Genomic DNA, 17506 nt, shown 5'->3' on the forward strand with positions numbered 1-17506 from the left:
AGCTCCTGGGTCCAGAGGTGCCGCCTTGCCTGTGGTCCGGTTTTCAAATCATGATCATGGGCCACAGGCAAGGCGGCTCCTGGGACCCAGCGTGCTGCCTGGCCTTGGCCTCAGCTTTCTGATCATGATCATCATCATGGGCCATGGGCAAGATGGCTGATTGTTCCTGGGGTGCCGCCTTACCTGTGGTCCTGCTTTCAGATCTCAATCACGGGCCGCAGGAACAGCGGATCCTGGGTCCTTGGATGCCACCATGCCTGAAGCGCAGCTTCTAAATCACAATCATGGCCCACAGGCAAGGCCGCTCCTGGGTCCCGTTGTGCCGCCATGCCTGAGGACAGCCCTCTGAAAGTGATCATGATCACGGGTCCACTTGTGTCCTGGGGTGCCACATTGCCTGTGGTCCTGCATTTAAATCTCGATCAGGATCACGATCACGTCTGCAGGCAAGGCAGCTCCTGGGTCCAGGGGTGCCGCCTTACCTGTGGTCCTGCTTTTAAATCGAGATCAAGGCTGCAGGCTGGGCAGCTCCTGGGTCCCGGGGTGCCGCCTTGTCTGTGTTCTGGCTTTCAAATCACGATCATGGGCCACAGGCAAGGCCGCTCCTGGGTCCCGTTGTGCCGCCATGCCTGAGGATAGCCCTGTTAACGTGATCATGATCACAGGTCCACTTGGGTCCCGGGGTGTCGCCTTGCCCGTGGTCCTACTTTAAAATCTCGATCAGGATCACGATCACGGCTGCAGGCAAGTCAGCTCCTGGGTCCAGGGGTGCTTCCTTGCCTGTGATCCGGCTTTCAAATAATGATCATGGGCCACAGGCAAGGCGGCTCCTGGGACCCAGCGTGCTGCCTGGCCTTGGGCTCAGCTTTCTGATCATGATCATGGTCCTGGGTCACGGGCAAGATGGCTGATTGTTCCTGGGGTGCCGCCTTGCCTATGGTCCTGCTTTCAGACGTTAATCACGGGCTGCAGATACAGCGGATCCTGGGTCCTTGGATGCCACCATGCCTGAAGCGCGGCTTCTAAATCACAACCATGGGCCACAGGCAAGGCCGCTCCTGGGTCCCATCATGCCGCCGTGCCTGAGGACAGCCCTCTCTACATGATCATGATCAAGGGTCCACTTGGGTCCCGGAGAGCCGCCTTGCCTGTGGTCCTGCTTTTAAATCTCGATCAGGATCACGATCACGCCTGCAGGCAAGGCAGCTCCTGGGTTCAGGGGTGCCGCGTTGTCTGTGGTCCTGCTTTCAGATCACAATCACGATCACGGTTACGATCATGATCACAGCTGCAGGCAAGGCCGCTCCTGGGTCCTGGGGTGCCGCCTTGCCTCAAGCCCGGCTTCTAAATCACAATCTTGGGCCACAGGTAAGGCTGCTCCTGGGACCCGAGGTGCCGCCTTGACTGTGGCCCGGCTTTCAAATCAATATCATGGGCCACAGTCAAGGCGGCTCCTGAGACCCCGTGTGCTGCCTGGCCTTGGGCTCAGCTTTCTGATCATGATCACGATCCTGGGCCACAGGAAAGATGGCTGATGATTCCTCTGGGGTGCCGCCTTGCCTGTGTTCCTGCTTTCAGATCTCAATCAGGGGCTGCAGGCACAGCGGCTCCTGGGTCCTGGGGTGCCCCCTTGCCTGAAGCCCGGCTTTAAATCACAATCATGGGCCACAGGCAAGGCGGCTCCTGGGACCAGGGGTACGCCGTGCCTGAGGTCGGCCCTCTGATCAAAATTTAAAATCTCATTTTATTCATGTCCACTTTAAAAATGAGGCCTTGTGTCCTGGGGTGCTGCCTTGCCTGTGTATTTTTCAAAGGGGAATTCAGTGTAGTATCCCCACCTGAATTAGTTACTGAAGTAGCAAACTTAATGTATTATGAAGCCTTTTAATCTATCACTGTGGATCTTACAGCACTGTCCACAGTAAGTATGCAGTATATACTAAGATACTAATAAAAAAAGTTACAATAAAAGATCTTACTATTTCCTTACTTTTTAGTATAGAGACTGGCTTTAAGCACCTAATCTTTACAAAAAATTTTAAATACTTCAACTATTCCTGCCAACATTCTGATAACTTTAATGAAATATTAAATATGCCTATATGCAACCCAGTAAAACCTGGAAAATATTTAAACTCAATCTTAATGACCCTTTTGACTGACATCCTAGCCTAGTGAATATTTTCTACTCACTTTCTTAACTGTATTATCAACTCTAAACATGTTAAATTTTTTGAAACGTTATGCTTGAAAAGACTCAAGAAGAAACATCATGGAAGTGTTCCAATCTTTAAAATTCTTCCTTGCTAATGTGCTTTTATAATTTGCCATTGTAACTGCAGAGTTAGGAGAGAAAATGCTGACATCACAGACACATTTTAACTCAAAAAGGCAGTAGTGCAACACAGACAGTCCAATAGGGAAAGCAAGATGTAGATCACAAACAATGAAATTTTACTTTCTAGATATTGGTTGTCTAATTTCTTTAAAACCAATTTCTAGACATGATAGCTAATGGTATGTATTATATAATATAAGCCCTTGGAAATACCTGCTAGCAAGGCGGTCCTGGAAAGTAATACAGAACCGCCACCCGTTGTATCCAGCGTCTGTACCACCAGAAATCTACACTTCACTAGTTCATTGTGGCAGTTTTAAGGCCAGTTACACAAGAATTTTCAAAGGCTAAAGAGCACAGAATATATGATTTTTATAATGAGAATAGTTGTTATTTAATTTCTTTGAAAGAGAAATCTTCACCCTGGCTAGATGGCTCAGTGGATTGGAGTGTCTTCCCAGGCACCAAAGGGTCCAGGATTCAGTGACCAGTCAGGGCACATACCCAGGTGCCAGGTTGGATCCCCAGTCCCAGACACTGGATGGGAGGCAACTGGTAGATATTTCTCACATATCCATGTTTCTCTCCCTTTCTCTTTCCTTCTCCCTTCCTTTCCCTCTGACATCAATTAAAAAGAAAGAGAAATCTTCAAGGTCAGAAAAACTGAAATGAAAACTCATAATTAAAATTATTTTAAAGTAATTCTTATATGGTAACAATGTCTAAAAGGTTCAGGAGGAAAGGAAACAGCACATAATATATATTTAAAAAGTAGCTATTTTGTTCTAGGAAGCAATATAAAATATTTAAGGAATTTTCTACTGTAAAATAATCCATTTTCCACATTATTAAAGTAAACATTAAAGCATTTGAAACTATACTAGTATACAGAAATAGGTACTTTAAACTTATTAAGTGAGAGGACCAAAGCTGAAAAGAAAATGTCAAGTGGCAGGTAACTAGAAATTGTTAAAAGTTTAAGAGAGACATTTCCTTTTTATCCAAAACTGAAAACAAAATTAAACAAATGTAATATCCTCTAGTAATAAAAATAATCAAAGGGATATGAAAAATACTAAGGATCCTAAATTAAGCATAGGCTAAAAAAGATCCTCATCAGGTTAAAACCTTTAACTTATTTTTAAGAGGAAATACTAAACTTGCCAGAATAGGGAATATTATATTTCAACAGTACTTGTTTTGGTAGGTGAGATACTCATTATGTCAATACCGCCCCCCCCGCCACCCCCGTCTCCCTTAAAAGGAAAGAACTTACCTGGGATTGGAGCAGGAGCAGTGATCCTTCTCCAGTCCTTGCAGATGAGGCGCTCATCATGTCACAGCCCTCATTCCTCCTTAAGATAAGATGGCATGGGCACGCTGCACATCAGTAAGGTTAGCACAGCTGCCAGATTTTTTTATGGCCACCCTGCACAGGTTTTTGTTTTCACAATATCTGGCAATGGCCTAGGGGGAGACATGAGATAGGACACAGGTACATTCAAAATAAAGGAGCTGCAGCCTTCACAGAGAAAGCATCACTGATAGCCACACAGTCCTAATTCTTTATATGGATTATGGTCATTGCCTCTTCGGAGAGCTGCGTATACACTGCATGGTCCTTGGGATCCTATTTTATGTTCATCCACGAAGTTAAGTAGTTTAGGGACTCTGATTAGATTGACACAGCAAAGGGGAACTTAGAATTTGTTAAAGTTTGGGTTTTTTCAAGATGTCAAAGGTGTGACAGTCTTCCTCACAACAGTATCATCTGTTGTCTGTACACTTGGTTCCTTAAATATAATAAATATACAGTTGGGAAATGTTATTGTTTACTCAGCTATTTACATTCTATCCAATCTTCATTAGTTAGCATTTACTCTAAGCAAATTTTAATGAGGCTGGCATGTGCTGTATTTTACTGAAAGCTCGAAAGGTCTAGTGACTGATGCACCATCAAGGTACTATTTCACTTGCACATTAAGGTAGACGCACTCTAAAGGACTATTAAGTACCACAAAAACTGTCCATTTTAGTTGTAATTTTGTTGTATACTCCCCAGAATTCATAAGCCATAAATATTACTTTGTCGCACATACTTTACAAATGCCATTAAAAACCCATATACTTTCTACACCCAGTGTTTGAAGTACATATTCTACAATCTAAGTATCTCTCTCTCAGGTTACTTTTGTCTATCAAACTGAAGGTACTGAGCTGTGATCTATACAGAAAAGACATGAATTTGCAAACTGAGTTAAGAGTGATAAGTAGAATATGGTTGTAGATATGATTAATGATACAATTGTAGGAAATTATTCATGTATGGCTATAAAATAGAATACAGTTTCAAAAAAAACCATCAAAGTTTAAAATGGATTTAAATTATTCTGAATCGTGGTCACAGAAAAGGTAATTTTATAATGTAGGATTCTTATATACACCATAAAAATACTGCTAATATGATGTGAGAGAGTTAATAAGTCTTATTCAATGTGTTAGTTTAAAACAGCTTTTCATTTTCCTAGTCTCTACATAATATGATTTATGCACAGATACTGGTTTTTGAGTCTGACGGAAAACCCCACTTTGTGATTTCACAGCCTTACCTCTAGGTTCAGTGCTCGTTCTTTTTGAAGAGGAGTCAATGCAATAGGCAACAATCCATGGTCACTTGCTAAGGACCGAAGGTCAAAATAGTATTGGGCATAGACACTGGTAGAAACATACAGACGAAACTGCAGTAGACATAGGTATTGCCTTTCCAACTCATTTCTGGGGAAGAAGGAAAACACAAAACCACCACAGGGCAATTTTAGTCAACATGGTTCTCTTCAAAATTGTCATTCTAAGCTACTAGGTTGGCTCTGAGTTTAGTTTTAATCAAATAAAGGCTACCAACCTGGGCTAATACACTAATGTTCAACCAGGCAAACAAGGCTCAACAATTTGTGGTCCCCTTTGAGTTTGGGACAAGGGGAAGGACTTTGAGTTTGGGACAAAGGGAAGGAGGTTATGTCTCTTGTGCACAACAGCTGTTGACTAGGGGCTCAATTATCAGAGTCCCATTAGTGCAGCTGTAGGTTTATTCTTCTTGCTCACTCTCAGGGCTCCACTCTAGTGCTCAGATGAAAGGAATGATGTATGCTGTTTCTTAGCCCTGAAGAACTTGCAGACATTCTCACCAGGCTGATAGCAGGAAGGGGATTAGTAAAATAGAGATGTGCCAACAAAAGGACTGGGCACATCACCACAGCAACAAATGGATCCATTCAGAACCACCACTCTTATCTTTGAGGGGAAAACTCTTGGAAAATTATCAGACACCAAAAATAAACTGAGGAAGAGACAACTCAATGGAAGCATGTACAATGCTCATGGACAGGAAGCATTAACACCTTTAAAATGTCCATACCACCTCAAATAATCTCTTTCAACCAAATTCCTATCAAGATGCCAATGCCATCTTTTACAGAAGTAGAACAACTAATCCAGAGTTTTATACGGACACACAAAAGACCCTGGACAGTTCGTCACAGCAGTTGAGAGAAAAACAAAAGAGGCTGGAGGTATCACACTACCTGATATCAAACCCCACTACAGGGTTATAGTCATCAAAACAGCATGGTACTAGCATAAAAACAAACATAGATCAATGAAACAAAATTGAAAGCCCAGAAATAACCCCACACCTATATGTTTAATTACTATTTGACAAAAGAGGAGACTTCATTCAACGGTATATAGACAGTCTATTTAATAAATGATGTTGGGTAAATTGAACAGATACATTCAAACATTGAAGCTAGACCACTTCTTACACCATATACAAGAATAGACTCAAAATGGAATGTTAACCTAAATGTAAGTGTCAAAACCATAAAACTCCTAGAAGAAAACATAGGCACTAAAATCTGGAATATTTCTCTTAGTGCTTTGCTGATAGATTACCCTGAGCAAGCGAAATAAAAGAAAAAAAAAGGATTGGGACTATATCAAACTAATAGTTTTAGTATAGCAAAAGAAAACATCAACAAAATAAAAAGACAACCCACTGATGGGAAAACATATGTGACATTGATATATCTAATAGGGGGTCTAATATTCAAAATTTATAAAAAACATACATAACTAAACAACTTCTATAAAACATATACAGCTCAATACCAAAAATACGAAAAATCTAATTAAAAAATGGACAGAAGACCTGAAAAGACACTTATCCAAAGAGAGCATACAGATGGCTGATAGATAGGAAAAGATGCTTAACATCACTGATCATCAGTGATATGCAAATTAAAACCACAATGAGATATCCTCACACCTGTCAGGATGGCTATCATCAACAAACAGCAAGTGCTGACAAGGATGTGGAGAAAAGGGAACCCTCGTGCACTTTTGGTGGCAACGTATATTGGTGCAGACACTGTGGAAAATAGTATGGAAGTTCCTCAAAAATTAAAAATTGAACTGCCTATGACTCAGTGATTCTACCCCTGGTATATATCTGAAGAAAACCAGGGCACTAATTGAGAGGATATATGCACCCTATATTCACTGCAGCATTATTCATAATCCTTAAGCTGTAGAAGCAACTCAAGTGCCCATTAACTGATGAGTGGATAAAAAAGCAGTGGAATATTATGACTCATCCATAAAAAAGAATGAATTTCTGCCATTTGTGAGAGAATAGTTGGCCTAGAGGGTATAATGTTAGTGAAATAAGTCAGTCAGAGAAATACAAATAACATATGATTTCACTAAAAAGCAATATAAATGAACAAACAAAACAGAAGCAGACTCAGAGGTAAAGGGAACATTTTGATGGTTGCCAGAGGAGAAGAGGTTTGGGGGAGCTGGGTGAAGAAGGTGAAGAAATTGAGAAGTACAGACTGGCAATTACAATGCAGTTAGGGGATATAAATTACACCATGGGAAAGAGAGTCAATAATACTGCAATAACTATGCATGGTGTCAGGTCAGTACTAAAAATATTGTGGAAAACACTTCGCCAAGCACATGATTTTCTAACCATTATGCTGTACACCTGAGACTAATATGAAATAACTAGAAGCCCGGTGCACAGATTTGTGTTCTTACAGAACCCGGGACCCTCGGGGGATGTCAGAGAGCCAGTTTCGGCCTGATCCCTGCAGGCCAGGCCGAGGGACCCCACCAGTGCACGAATCTGTGCACTGGGCCTCTAGTATGCATATAAGATCTTTGGTTAATCTCTTCCTGCACTTCCCACTCCCCCATTCTCTCTGAGATTCATCAGTCTGTTCCATGTTCCCACGCCTATGGTTATCACTCCTGCGTTAAGCATCTGCCCAGGTGGCCAATGCACCTCATAACTACTGGCTGGGCAGCCGGTCGCTTAGCTTTTATTTATATATAGATATTGAATGTAAAGTCTTATTGAAAATAAATGAAATTTTGAAAATGGGGGAATAAAACCTGAACTGGTAGAAAGCGTTAAGAAAGGCATGAAGGTATTTACATTACTGTTGTTTTTGAATCTGAGCTTCTACAAACTTTGCTACCAGAGAAATATACCAAATTATCACACAGATTATTACAATAATAACACATGAAGACATACTAATTAATGAGGAGTATGAAATGTCAAAGCAAATATGGATAGAAAAATGTACGTAATTTTATGCCTAGTTCAGTCCTCTGCACAATGTAACCTTTCAAAATATTTCTTATTTTGTAAACTTTATGGGGCAAATAAGGTATTCGAAAATGGTTTGAAACTTCATCAAAATCTTGCAAACTCACAAGTTCTTGATTGTAATGCCCCTTAGCAATGAGAAGAAGTGAAAATTCCACATAGCCTCATCGTGCAGATACTTGTATGTCAGAATAATCGCTCCCAAAACAATGCGTTTCCAGTTAGATGGGCAAATGTCGATTTCAGCATAAGATAAAAGTCTTTCTATGTAAACCTGCAAAGTAGAACACTGGTTTTTGATTCTAGTTCAGTTTAAGTGCTGTGATAAGAACTTTCAGGAATGATAGATTTCATCAGTTTTTGACATGCCTTTATTCATAGCTTCTAGAGAGACTGCTTGGCCAGCCAAAGCCAGAGGCCAAGAAACAGTTGCAAATCAGACACTTCTACTGCCTACTTTCCCAGGTGAATTTCCAGCCTGCTCACCAAAGAGTCGCTGGTTCCACTCTTGGCCCCTGTCAGGACTCATGCGGGAGGCAATCAATAGATGTCTCTCTCTCATACTGATGATTCTCTCTCTATTTCTCCTCTCCTCCCCTTTCTTTTCTACTTTCTCTGAAAATCAATGGATAAAATATCCTCTGGTGAGGATTAAAAACAATTTTTTTGAACAGAGTCCCCCCAGTGGCTGCTGTGTGGTGCAGCAGGACAGGCCGTGCAAACAGGTGTGTCTGAGGCAGGTCTCTACAACTGTCAGGTATTCCTGGACTTAGTGCCTTTGTAAGAAACACACACGCACACCAAGGATAGACATTTCATATCCCCTAAGCCTCACATCTCCATCAGGATTCTGTGAAATCCATGTCTGTCTTACACAACCTGAAGCTTGGTCAGTTCTGTTGGTTTCAGTTGTAGCAGAGCTGCCAGTCTCTATCTCCCTGGTTCTCCTCTAAACCTGCCAGATAGCTGGTGAGATCTCATGATTTCTTCACATGTATTACATGTCTATTCTACTGGGTGAAGTTAACAGCTAAGCAAAGATTATAGAGGCAAGCTGTGATTTGCTGTTTCGTCAAAGGGTTCTTTGAAGAAGAGTATGTTTACTGTCCGAGGTTATCAGATTGACAGCCCACATTAGCCAAAGGTGTTAAAACCCAACTGTATTTTAGAAAGCAAAAGGTTACTGAACATTATGTGCTATTAGTGAAAGTTTGCACCAATCTTTCAAAGCTAAATGCTCCCAGATATCCTATGAATGAACCTCCTTACAAGGTTCAACTGTCAACTTTCTGGGAATAATTAGAGACATACACAACATTGGAAATCACTCAACTTTCCTTCATCACTTCTACAGATTTAGAATGTGCCATTACTCATTCATTTATACCACTTGCCCTCCTGTGTCAGTGGAATTGAGATTTCTCTTCTCACTGAAACTCTTCTAGCAGTGAAGTCAATCCCATCCCACTTCTGAAGAACACCTCCCATAATTACCTCTTCTTGAACACTTTCCTGTGGCAGAGATTCTCCCCAATATGAATGTATTTATGTGATACCCATCCCACTCCCCACAATCCCTAGACTGCCTCCTGTCTGTTTGCTCACAGTGAATGCCCTGAAGCTGCTTCTCATCTCCCACTCTCTCCTTCACCCACTGTAGTCTGCCCCTGGCACTGTCACTCGACTGAAACTACTACTGCTAAGGTCATCGGTGCGTGTGCACATACAAACCAGAGCTCTTCACCCCAGCTCCCCACTCCCCACGCATTCCCTAATGTCATGTGGGGCACTGCCATTTGCCTAGGTGCTTGGCCAAAGACGTCCAATTGAGTTGACCTGTTGCAAACTGTTAGCAACTCTTGTTATCGCTGCCTGTCACTGATAGTGAGTCTGCTTCCTAGTCTATTTGTCACTTCTCACCCATGTCAGTTATTGCCCCTGACTTCTTGGCCTCCAATCAGACTCCCAGCTACAATCATTGTCCCCAAAGCAGCCTGGATAGCTTTTGTAATCAAGAGCACTTCCCCACCCTGCTCAACTCTGCCAAAGTGTTTCCACCAAACAAATAAAAATGTCACTTTCTCCCATGGCCTGCAAGCTGCAAGGCCAATCAGGTAGCACTTGCCCTTCTAGGTCCACATGACCTACATTCTCTCCCTCATTCCACACTCTGACCACACTGGCCATACCTCACTCTTACTCAAATACCAAGTATAAGTTCCCGTCTCAGAGGCTGGCACTTATTCCCTCTGCACATAACGCCAGAGCTCCTCATCTTCCTCAGTTCAGTCAGGCCAGGGTCAGATGTCATCTCTTACAGAGGCTCTTCCTGATCACCTCTCTCAAGTAGCAAGCCCCTCTCAGCATGATATCACGTCACCCTGCTGTACCTTCGTGATATTTACTACTACCTGAGATATTCACCTTTTAACAACACTCAGTTAAAGAAATATTTATCTCTTCCTCACTAGGACAGAAGCTCCATAAAAGCAAACACTTTATTCAACCATGGCTCTCCTCTATCCTCTGCACTTAGATCTGTAAGGACTCAGCTCTGAAGGAGAAATCATCAGGCATAGCTTAGGGTGCTATCGAAAACAGGGAGAAACAATAAAATAGAAGGAAGATAAGCGAGGTTCCAGAAAGAGAGTGAGGTCAAAGTGCTCAATGCTGACAAGAAGTTGCTCATTCCATAAATCCACTAAATACCTGCTCTTGCTACTCTTCCTGCTTCCATGCACTTTTTATTCACACATTTTCTCGGTATTGGAATAGCTAATACTAATTCCCTGCCAGTAGCTCAGATTCATGCTCTAATTCCATATATTCAAACGCGTGGCCTGGTGCATCAAATGCGTGCATGGAGGGGGTTGTTCCCTCAGCCTAGCCTACACCCTCTCCAATCGGGAACCCCTTGGGGGATGTCCAACTGCCAGATTAGGCCCAATCCCATGGGCCTAAACTGGCAGTCAGACATCTCCCTCACAATCTGGAACTGCTGGCTCCTAACTGCTCACCTGCCTACCTGCCTGATTGCCCCTAATGCCTCTGCCTGCCTGCCTGCCTAATTGCCCCTAACTGCCTCTGCCTGACTGCCTGATCACCCCTAACTGCCCTCTCCTGCTGGCCTGACTGGCCTGATCTTGCCAACTGCCCTCCTCTGCTGGCCAATTTGGTTCTGACTAGTCTCTTTCTATGCCAATCAGCATCAAAAGCTCTGCTTCCTAGGCAGCCATTGGCTGCTCACACTTCACCCAGATTTAGTTCTGACTGGTCAGTTTCTATGCCAGTCAGCGTCTCTGGGTCTATCAACAGAGCCTGCTCAGAAGTGCGGCACTGATGAGCATCCCCGGTGGAGGCCTGGAGAGAAATAGAGGTGCTGCTGCTGGCCCGGCTTGGAGAGAAAGAGAGAGGCAAGTGTTGATCAACAGCTGCCACACAGGCTATGGATCAGACCCTGCTTCTCTCTTCAGGCCTCTCTCTGGGCCTGGTTTGCATTCCCCTCAGCAGTCAGTGCTGGGTCATAGTGCCTGCAGCCGCAGCAGTCAGTGCTGGGTCACCACGGCAACCATGTGCTGACTGCATGACTGACTTTCGGTTGGCTGAACCTCCGGTTGTGATGAACTCAGGGTTTTTATATAGTAGGATGATCTCTAGAGATGCCCCTCTGTCTCACAGGTGCATCATCTTAATGTGTTTGAAAAGCACTCACCCTCTTCTACCCCAGATGTTCTCCTTGCTGAGTTCCCTAGCTCTTCAAGTGGGAGCACCACTCCCGCCTTTGATCAGCTGTGCTCAGCACTCCAGATGGCTGGCAGCTCCGTGAAAAGGCCTGTGTCTAATCCAGTGCCCACCGAGGGGTCTCTATTCAGAAGCACAGGCAGCCTCTCCAAAATTCTGATTGAAAACTGATGGAGGAGGCACTGCACTAAGTACTCTTCCCTCAGACCAAGCAGGAGACTTTCCCCTTTAGGATTGTCCGAGGGAGGAGTGATACAATCCCCATTCTTTCTCACGAGAATGGACCTCTCATTCCAAATGACACACTCTTTCCACAGGAAGCCTGGATGAATGACACAGAGCCCCTTACACAGCTGTAGCTGAGCAGACAACCAGCAAAGCCCTTTCAGGTCCTACTGGCACTAGAATCCTGGAAACATCACAGGCAGGCACAAGAGGACAGCAAGGACGGATGAATACCCATCATCCAAGGAACAGAGAACATTGGGCTCTAGTTCTCAGTCAGGACACACATTACAACTGCCTGGGGAATGCAGCCTGCGACTCAGCTTTGACCTACACTGAACCTGTCACTGCCTGGGGCCCAGAAGGTTCTGTTATTGCCTCCATCCTGCCCCATCAGCACACCTTGTATGTATGCCTGTGTGCACTGCATGTGCCTATGTCGCCTGAGGCCTGGAGGGAGAAATTGGAAACCTCTCCCTCCTGCTGCCTTTGATACAAATCGCTTTGTGGTAAAAAAGCAAGGACATTTTAAATCATAGTGATTATTAAGCTCAAGTGTGTGAACTTTACATCCTTTGATAGGTTTCCCTTAATAAAGTTCTGAAAGAAGAACTATCTTACCAATGTTGTTATGGCATATCCTCCTGTTGCCTTAAAGGCAATGAAGAAAGGTCGAATAAATCTGTAAATTGATTCGGGATCAGGATTATGATGAAAGAATTCCTCAGGAACCTTTTCTTCCTGAAAGAAAGTACCCATTGAAGAAAAATATTAAGTACTTTTGTAACAACCATGTTCCACTTGTGCCCATGTGCCGCTTAAAATAATTTTGATTGGGTGACAGGTATTTTAGCCTTTTAAATATAAATAATGGGACCTTAAAAAACAGTGACTGAATATTGACACGCAATAAAGATAAATACAGGCACAACCTCAGAATATTTATATATTCCTTTCCACCTTCCCCTACAATATTCTGTCTAAATGTGAACTATTTTTAGGCTCCAAAGACTTGTTGGTCATCATGTCATACTTCTCTGCAATCAACTTTGAGAATGTAACCATCGGGCTCTAAGGCTGTGCTGTGCATACAGTGCTCACCAGCCACATGTTGTTATAGAGCATATCTCAAGACATTTTAAAATTTTTGTCATTCTAATTAATTCAATATTTAAATAGCTGTTTAATTGTCTTCTAGAGATCCTGACATATCTATTAGGTTATGTATAAATATTCATATTGCTTGATGCTATTGAAAATTTTCTTTTAAACATATACATTTTTGTTTTTCAGGCATGTTGTCCACTGTAGCTCACTAATTATACAAAGCTGAAACTCAGTTCTTACTGACCTATCCTATATAATAAAAGGGTAATAAGCAAATCGACCGAATGGCGGAACAATTGGTCACTGTGATGCGCACTGACCACCAAGGGGCAGAGCCTCAACACAGGAGCTGACCCCTGATGGTCAGTGTGCTCCCACAGGCGGAGTGCTGCTTAGCCAGAAGCCAGGCTGATGGCTGGCGAGCATAGTGGCTGTGGCAGGAGCCACTCCCGCCTCCGCGGCAGTGCTAAGGATGTAAGCCATCAGTCAGACATCCCCTAAGGGCTCCTAGACTGCAAAATGCACAGACTGGGCTGAGGGATCCTCCACCCCCAGTACATGAATGTCGCGCACCGGGCCTCTAGTTTCTTATATAACACGAGAGGCTCAGTGCACAAAATCTGTGCATGGGTGGGTGGCCCTCAGCCTGTGCCCTCTCACAATCTGGGACCCCTCGCGTAGGGTCCCTAGGTTTGACTGGTGATCAGGGCCTACTGGGGCTTTCCTTCCCCTGGCTACTGGCAGCTGGCCATGCCCCCGCTGCTGCCACTGCTTGCCATTGGTGTGGCACTGCCAACCCCTACCCCATCACTTGGCATCTCCCTCTGCGGGCAACAGGCGTGGGGTGTGATCATTGGCTGGCCTGGGATTTCCCTCTGCGGGGTGATCACTGGCTGGCCCTGCACACCCACCACCACATTGCTAGCCAGTGGGCTGGGCCTCCCTCTGTGGGTTGATTGATTGCGGGGGCCCCCAGATCAATCACCCTGCAGAGGGTGGCCCTGCCCACACACGACAGTGCTGTCTGTAGGTGTAGCCTGGGTCTTCCTCTTTAGGACAATTAGTCGTGGGGCTCTGCCCACCCAGCTGGGGCTCCACAAATGGTCACCGCACAGAGGATGGCCTGGGCCTCCCTCATTGGGGCAATCACGGAGTGCCACCCCACCCCGATCGATCGCCCCGCCAGCCAGAGGCATGGGTCTCCCTCTTTGAGGCCTTGGCCTCAGTCTGTAGGGCGATCGTGGGGCGATGGCCGGGCCCCCTGACCAATCACATTGCACCCACCTTGGCAGGCCTGGCACCAGTGTGTGTCATAGCATAGTCATCCAAAGTTCATCTGGAAGGTCGTTCTGCTGTTTGGTTGTTTGGTCGGTTTGCATAGTACACTTTTATTATTATAAACTAGAGGCCTGGTGCACGGATTTGAGCACAGGTGGGGTCCCTCGGCCTGGCCTACCAGGATCAGGCCAAAACCAGCTCTCCAACATCCCTCGAGGGCTCCCGGACTGTGAAAGGGTGCAGGTCAGGCTGAGGCACCCCTCACCCCAGTACACAAATGTTGTGCACTGGGCCTCTAGTTTCTTATATAACACTAGAGGTCTGATGCACAGATTTGTGCACAGGTGGGCTCCCCTGCTCTGGCCTGCAGGGATCAGGCTGAAACCGCTCTCGGACATCCCCCAAAGGGTCTGGGATTGCAAGAGGGCAGTTCTCGGGTTACACACCCCAGAATCCGCTCCCTCCTCTCTGGTTCTGAGTGCATCACCTGAGAACCACATCTGCCAAGTCACAGCAACTCAGTAGCATCTGCATTGAATGTCAGACCTCTGTTGGTCAGTTCGCGCCATAGCTACCAGTTAGACAGTCGCTTATGCTTTTATATTAGATGTTCCTTTTGTAAAATAATTAGATACAACATGGGGAGGGGAAGAAAACTTAAAGGAAGGTAATGTGAACTCCAAGCTGGAGAAAGTAATTTTTTACTAGTGATTAATTTTGAAGCAAATCAGCATGGAATAAGCACAACTGTCTGAGAGAAAAGGACAACCTCAATACAACTGGCACTTACTGTGACAGGATGGAGTCTCTCATCAAAAATGTCCTTGGATCTATTTGCATCTCTAGAAAACAAGAACGTGATTGAAAAAAAACTAATCCAGGAACTGTCGTGTTAGCAACACATCTGCTGGGAGTAGAGGGGGGTGGAGGGAGCTTAACCTCCAACAAAGAAAGTCCTTCTACAAATTCTTCTCTTAGATCCCGTAGGAATTTTCTGAACTCTTTTTATTCAGCACATCAAATTCTGTGAAATTTTTTCTACAATGACCTGCCAGAGCTGCCTTTATAAGCATTGACCCTCCCTAATAGGCAACACTAGGCAACCAAATCGATGGCCAGACCTCTAACTTCTCATTGGCAGACACAGGAACATTTTACAACGCAGTAGTAGTGGGCAATTCTTCATGTGAGAATGAGATTCCTGGTTTTTTTTTTCACTGTTTTTTCTCTTACTAGTTTCCTATATTATATTCTTATTATATAATATATTTCTTCTTGATTCTTTACAATAATCTGAGGTTAAAATTTGCCTTTGAATTTTAAAAGTGACCACTCTATTGATTTGAGGGGGAAAAAATGGATTGGCTGCCCCCTATACATGGAACTGGAAAACTAGCTATGTGGCCTTACAGAATTGAACCTACAACCTAGGTATGTGCTGCCTAACTTGGAATCAAACCTGCCAGCTTTTGGTGTACAAGACAATGCTCCAACCAACTGAGTGAGGGAAACCAGTCTTCTGGGGTTTTTAGGTTTAATTTTCCACACTACTACACTCTGCTCATTTACACAGTGGTTCTCCAAGTGTGTTTTGCAGGCTTCAGTGGTTCCACTAGACCATTTCCAGGAGACCCATGAGGCCAAAACTGTTTGTATAGACATATTAAGGCACTGCCTGCATTTACACTGACATTTGCAATGACTGGATAAAAGCCAAAGTCAGTAAAACTGGTTTCTGAGCAAGAATCAAGGCAGGGGTCCCAATCTGTGCTAGTAGTCATTCTATTCTTCACTGCCACTTGTTGACAAGAAATATGCTTTACTTAAGCACATCTTTGATAAAGCAGTGACAATGAATAATGTTATTAGAAGTTGAATCTTCTTTTTATACTCTACAGTGGTTCTCAACCTTCTGGCCCTTTAAATACAGTTCCTCATGTTGTGACCCAACCATAAAATTATTTTCGTTGCTACTTCATAACTGTAATGTTGTTACTGTTATGAGTTGTACTGTAAATATCTGATATGCAGGATGGTCTTAAGTGACCCTTGTGAAAGGATCATTCGACCGCCAAAGGGGTCGTGACCCACAGGTTGAGAAATGCTGCAAGGGGAAGTATGCATTAAGCATTTCTGCATACTGAAATGTGGTTGTTAAGGAAAAGCACTTGGAATTAGTTGTGAGATGAATGCCCTACTGTTCTCAGAGAATAATATTTTTATTTGATAATACAAGTGTCGTGCACTCAAGACTGAAAAGTGAGTCTCTCACTTCCAGGAAAATAACTTATACATTTCTTGCCAATTGCACAGTTCCAGCTATCAAGCTCAAAATCAAGATTGGGGAAAACTTGTATCCTTTTTGTGACCTAACAGTTTTTCAATACCTAAAGGTTTTTCTGGGAAGACTGGTGGTTATGTGATGCTACCTAACAAAAGTGAGTTTTGATACTGTAAAAAGAAATGTGAGCTGATACTTGACAAATGACCAATGCACAATGTTATTAGAAAATTACTTACAATTTAAGAGATTCATTTAGCATAGAAGATGTATGCATGGGTACTAATTTAACAGAGACCTTAGTACAAGTTCAAGGATAGGATTTAAAATTCCATTGTAACTAATTTCAGAAGACAGCTTCTGTGGACTCTGGTATAGTATCAAAGAATATCCAAAATTATCTGAAGGCTTTGAAAATACAAACTTTTCTAGCCATAAAGATACATGAGGCTGGGTCTGCATATTGTTTATTCAAAACAAATTATTGAGATGACTGAGGTAATCACTAAGGATTGAAGACAGGGTGTAAGTGAGAATCAGCTGTCTTCTGTTGAACCAGACATAAAGAGATTTGCAAAATGTAAATAAGTGACACAATTTCCATTCGACCAATTTATTGTGGAAAATGATTCTCTTTTATAAAGAATTATGTTAACACTATGACTCGCTATCAGGGGTGTTTCTGCCCCCCAGGAAACATTCGGCCATGGTGGATACATCTTTTGTTGTCAAAATGGGCCCTGGGAAGATTATGCTACTGGCATCTAGTGAGGAGAGGTTAGGGAAGCTGCAAACACTCTGTAACGCACAGGCAATCCGCCACAACAAAGCAGTATCCTGCTCAAAATTTCAACAGTGC

General features: G+C 43.6%; 1 protein-coding gene across 1 annotated transcript in view; it reads right to left on the reverse strand.

The window, feature by feature from the left end:
* Positions 1–3694: 3694 nt before the first annotated feature.
* The window catches only part of LOC102433559 (cyclin-Y-like protein 1), a 35378-nt gene continuing 21566 nt past the window's right edge, over positions 3695–17506 (reverse strand). The window contains exons 6-10 of the mRNA XM_006107716.2: positions 15157–15208; positions 12603–12722; positions 8123–8289; positions 4948–5113; positions 3695–3805 (exon numbers count right to left, since the gene is read on the reverse strand). Coding sequence (XP_006107778.1) covers positions 3695–3805; positions 4948–5113; positions 8123–8289; positions 12603–12722; positions 15157–15208 — 616 coding nt within the window. The remainder of the gene's footprint in view (positions 3806–4947; positions 5114–8122; positions 8290–12602; positions 12723–15156; positions 15209–17506) is intronic.

This window comes from Myotis lucifugus, unplaced genomic scaffold (assembly GCF_000147115.1).
Source record: "Myotis lucifugus unplaced genomic scaffold, Myoluc2.0 scaffold_1376, whole genome shotgun sequence".
In the NCBI taxonomy this organism is placed as follows: domain Eukaryota; kingdom Metazoa; phylum Chordata; class Mammalia; order Chiroptera; family Vespertilionidae; genus Myotis; species Myotis lucifugus.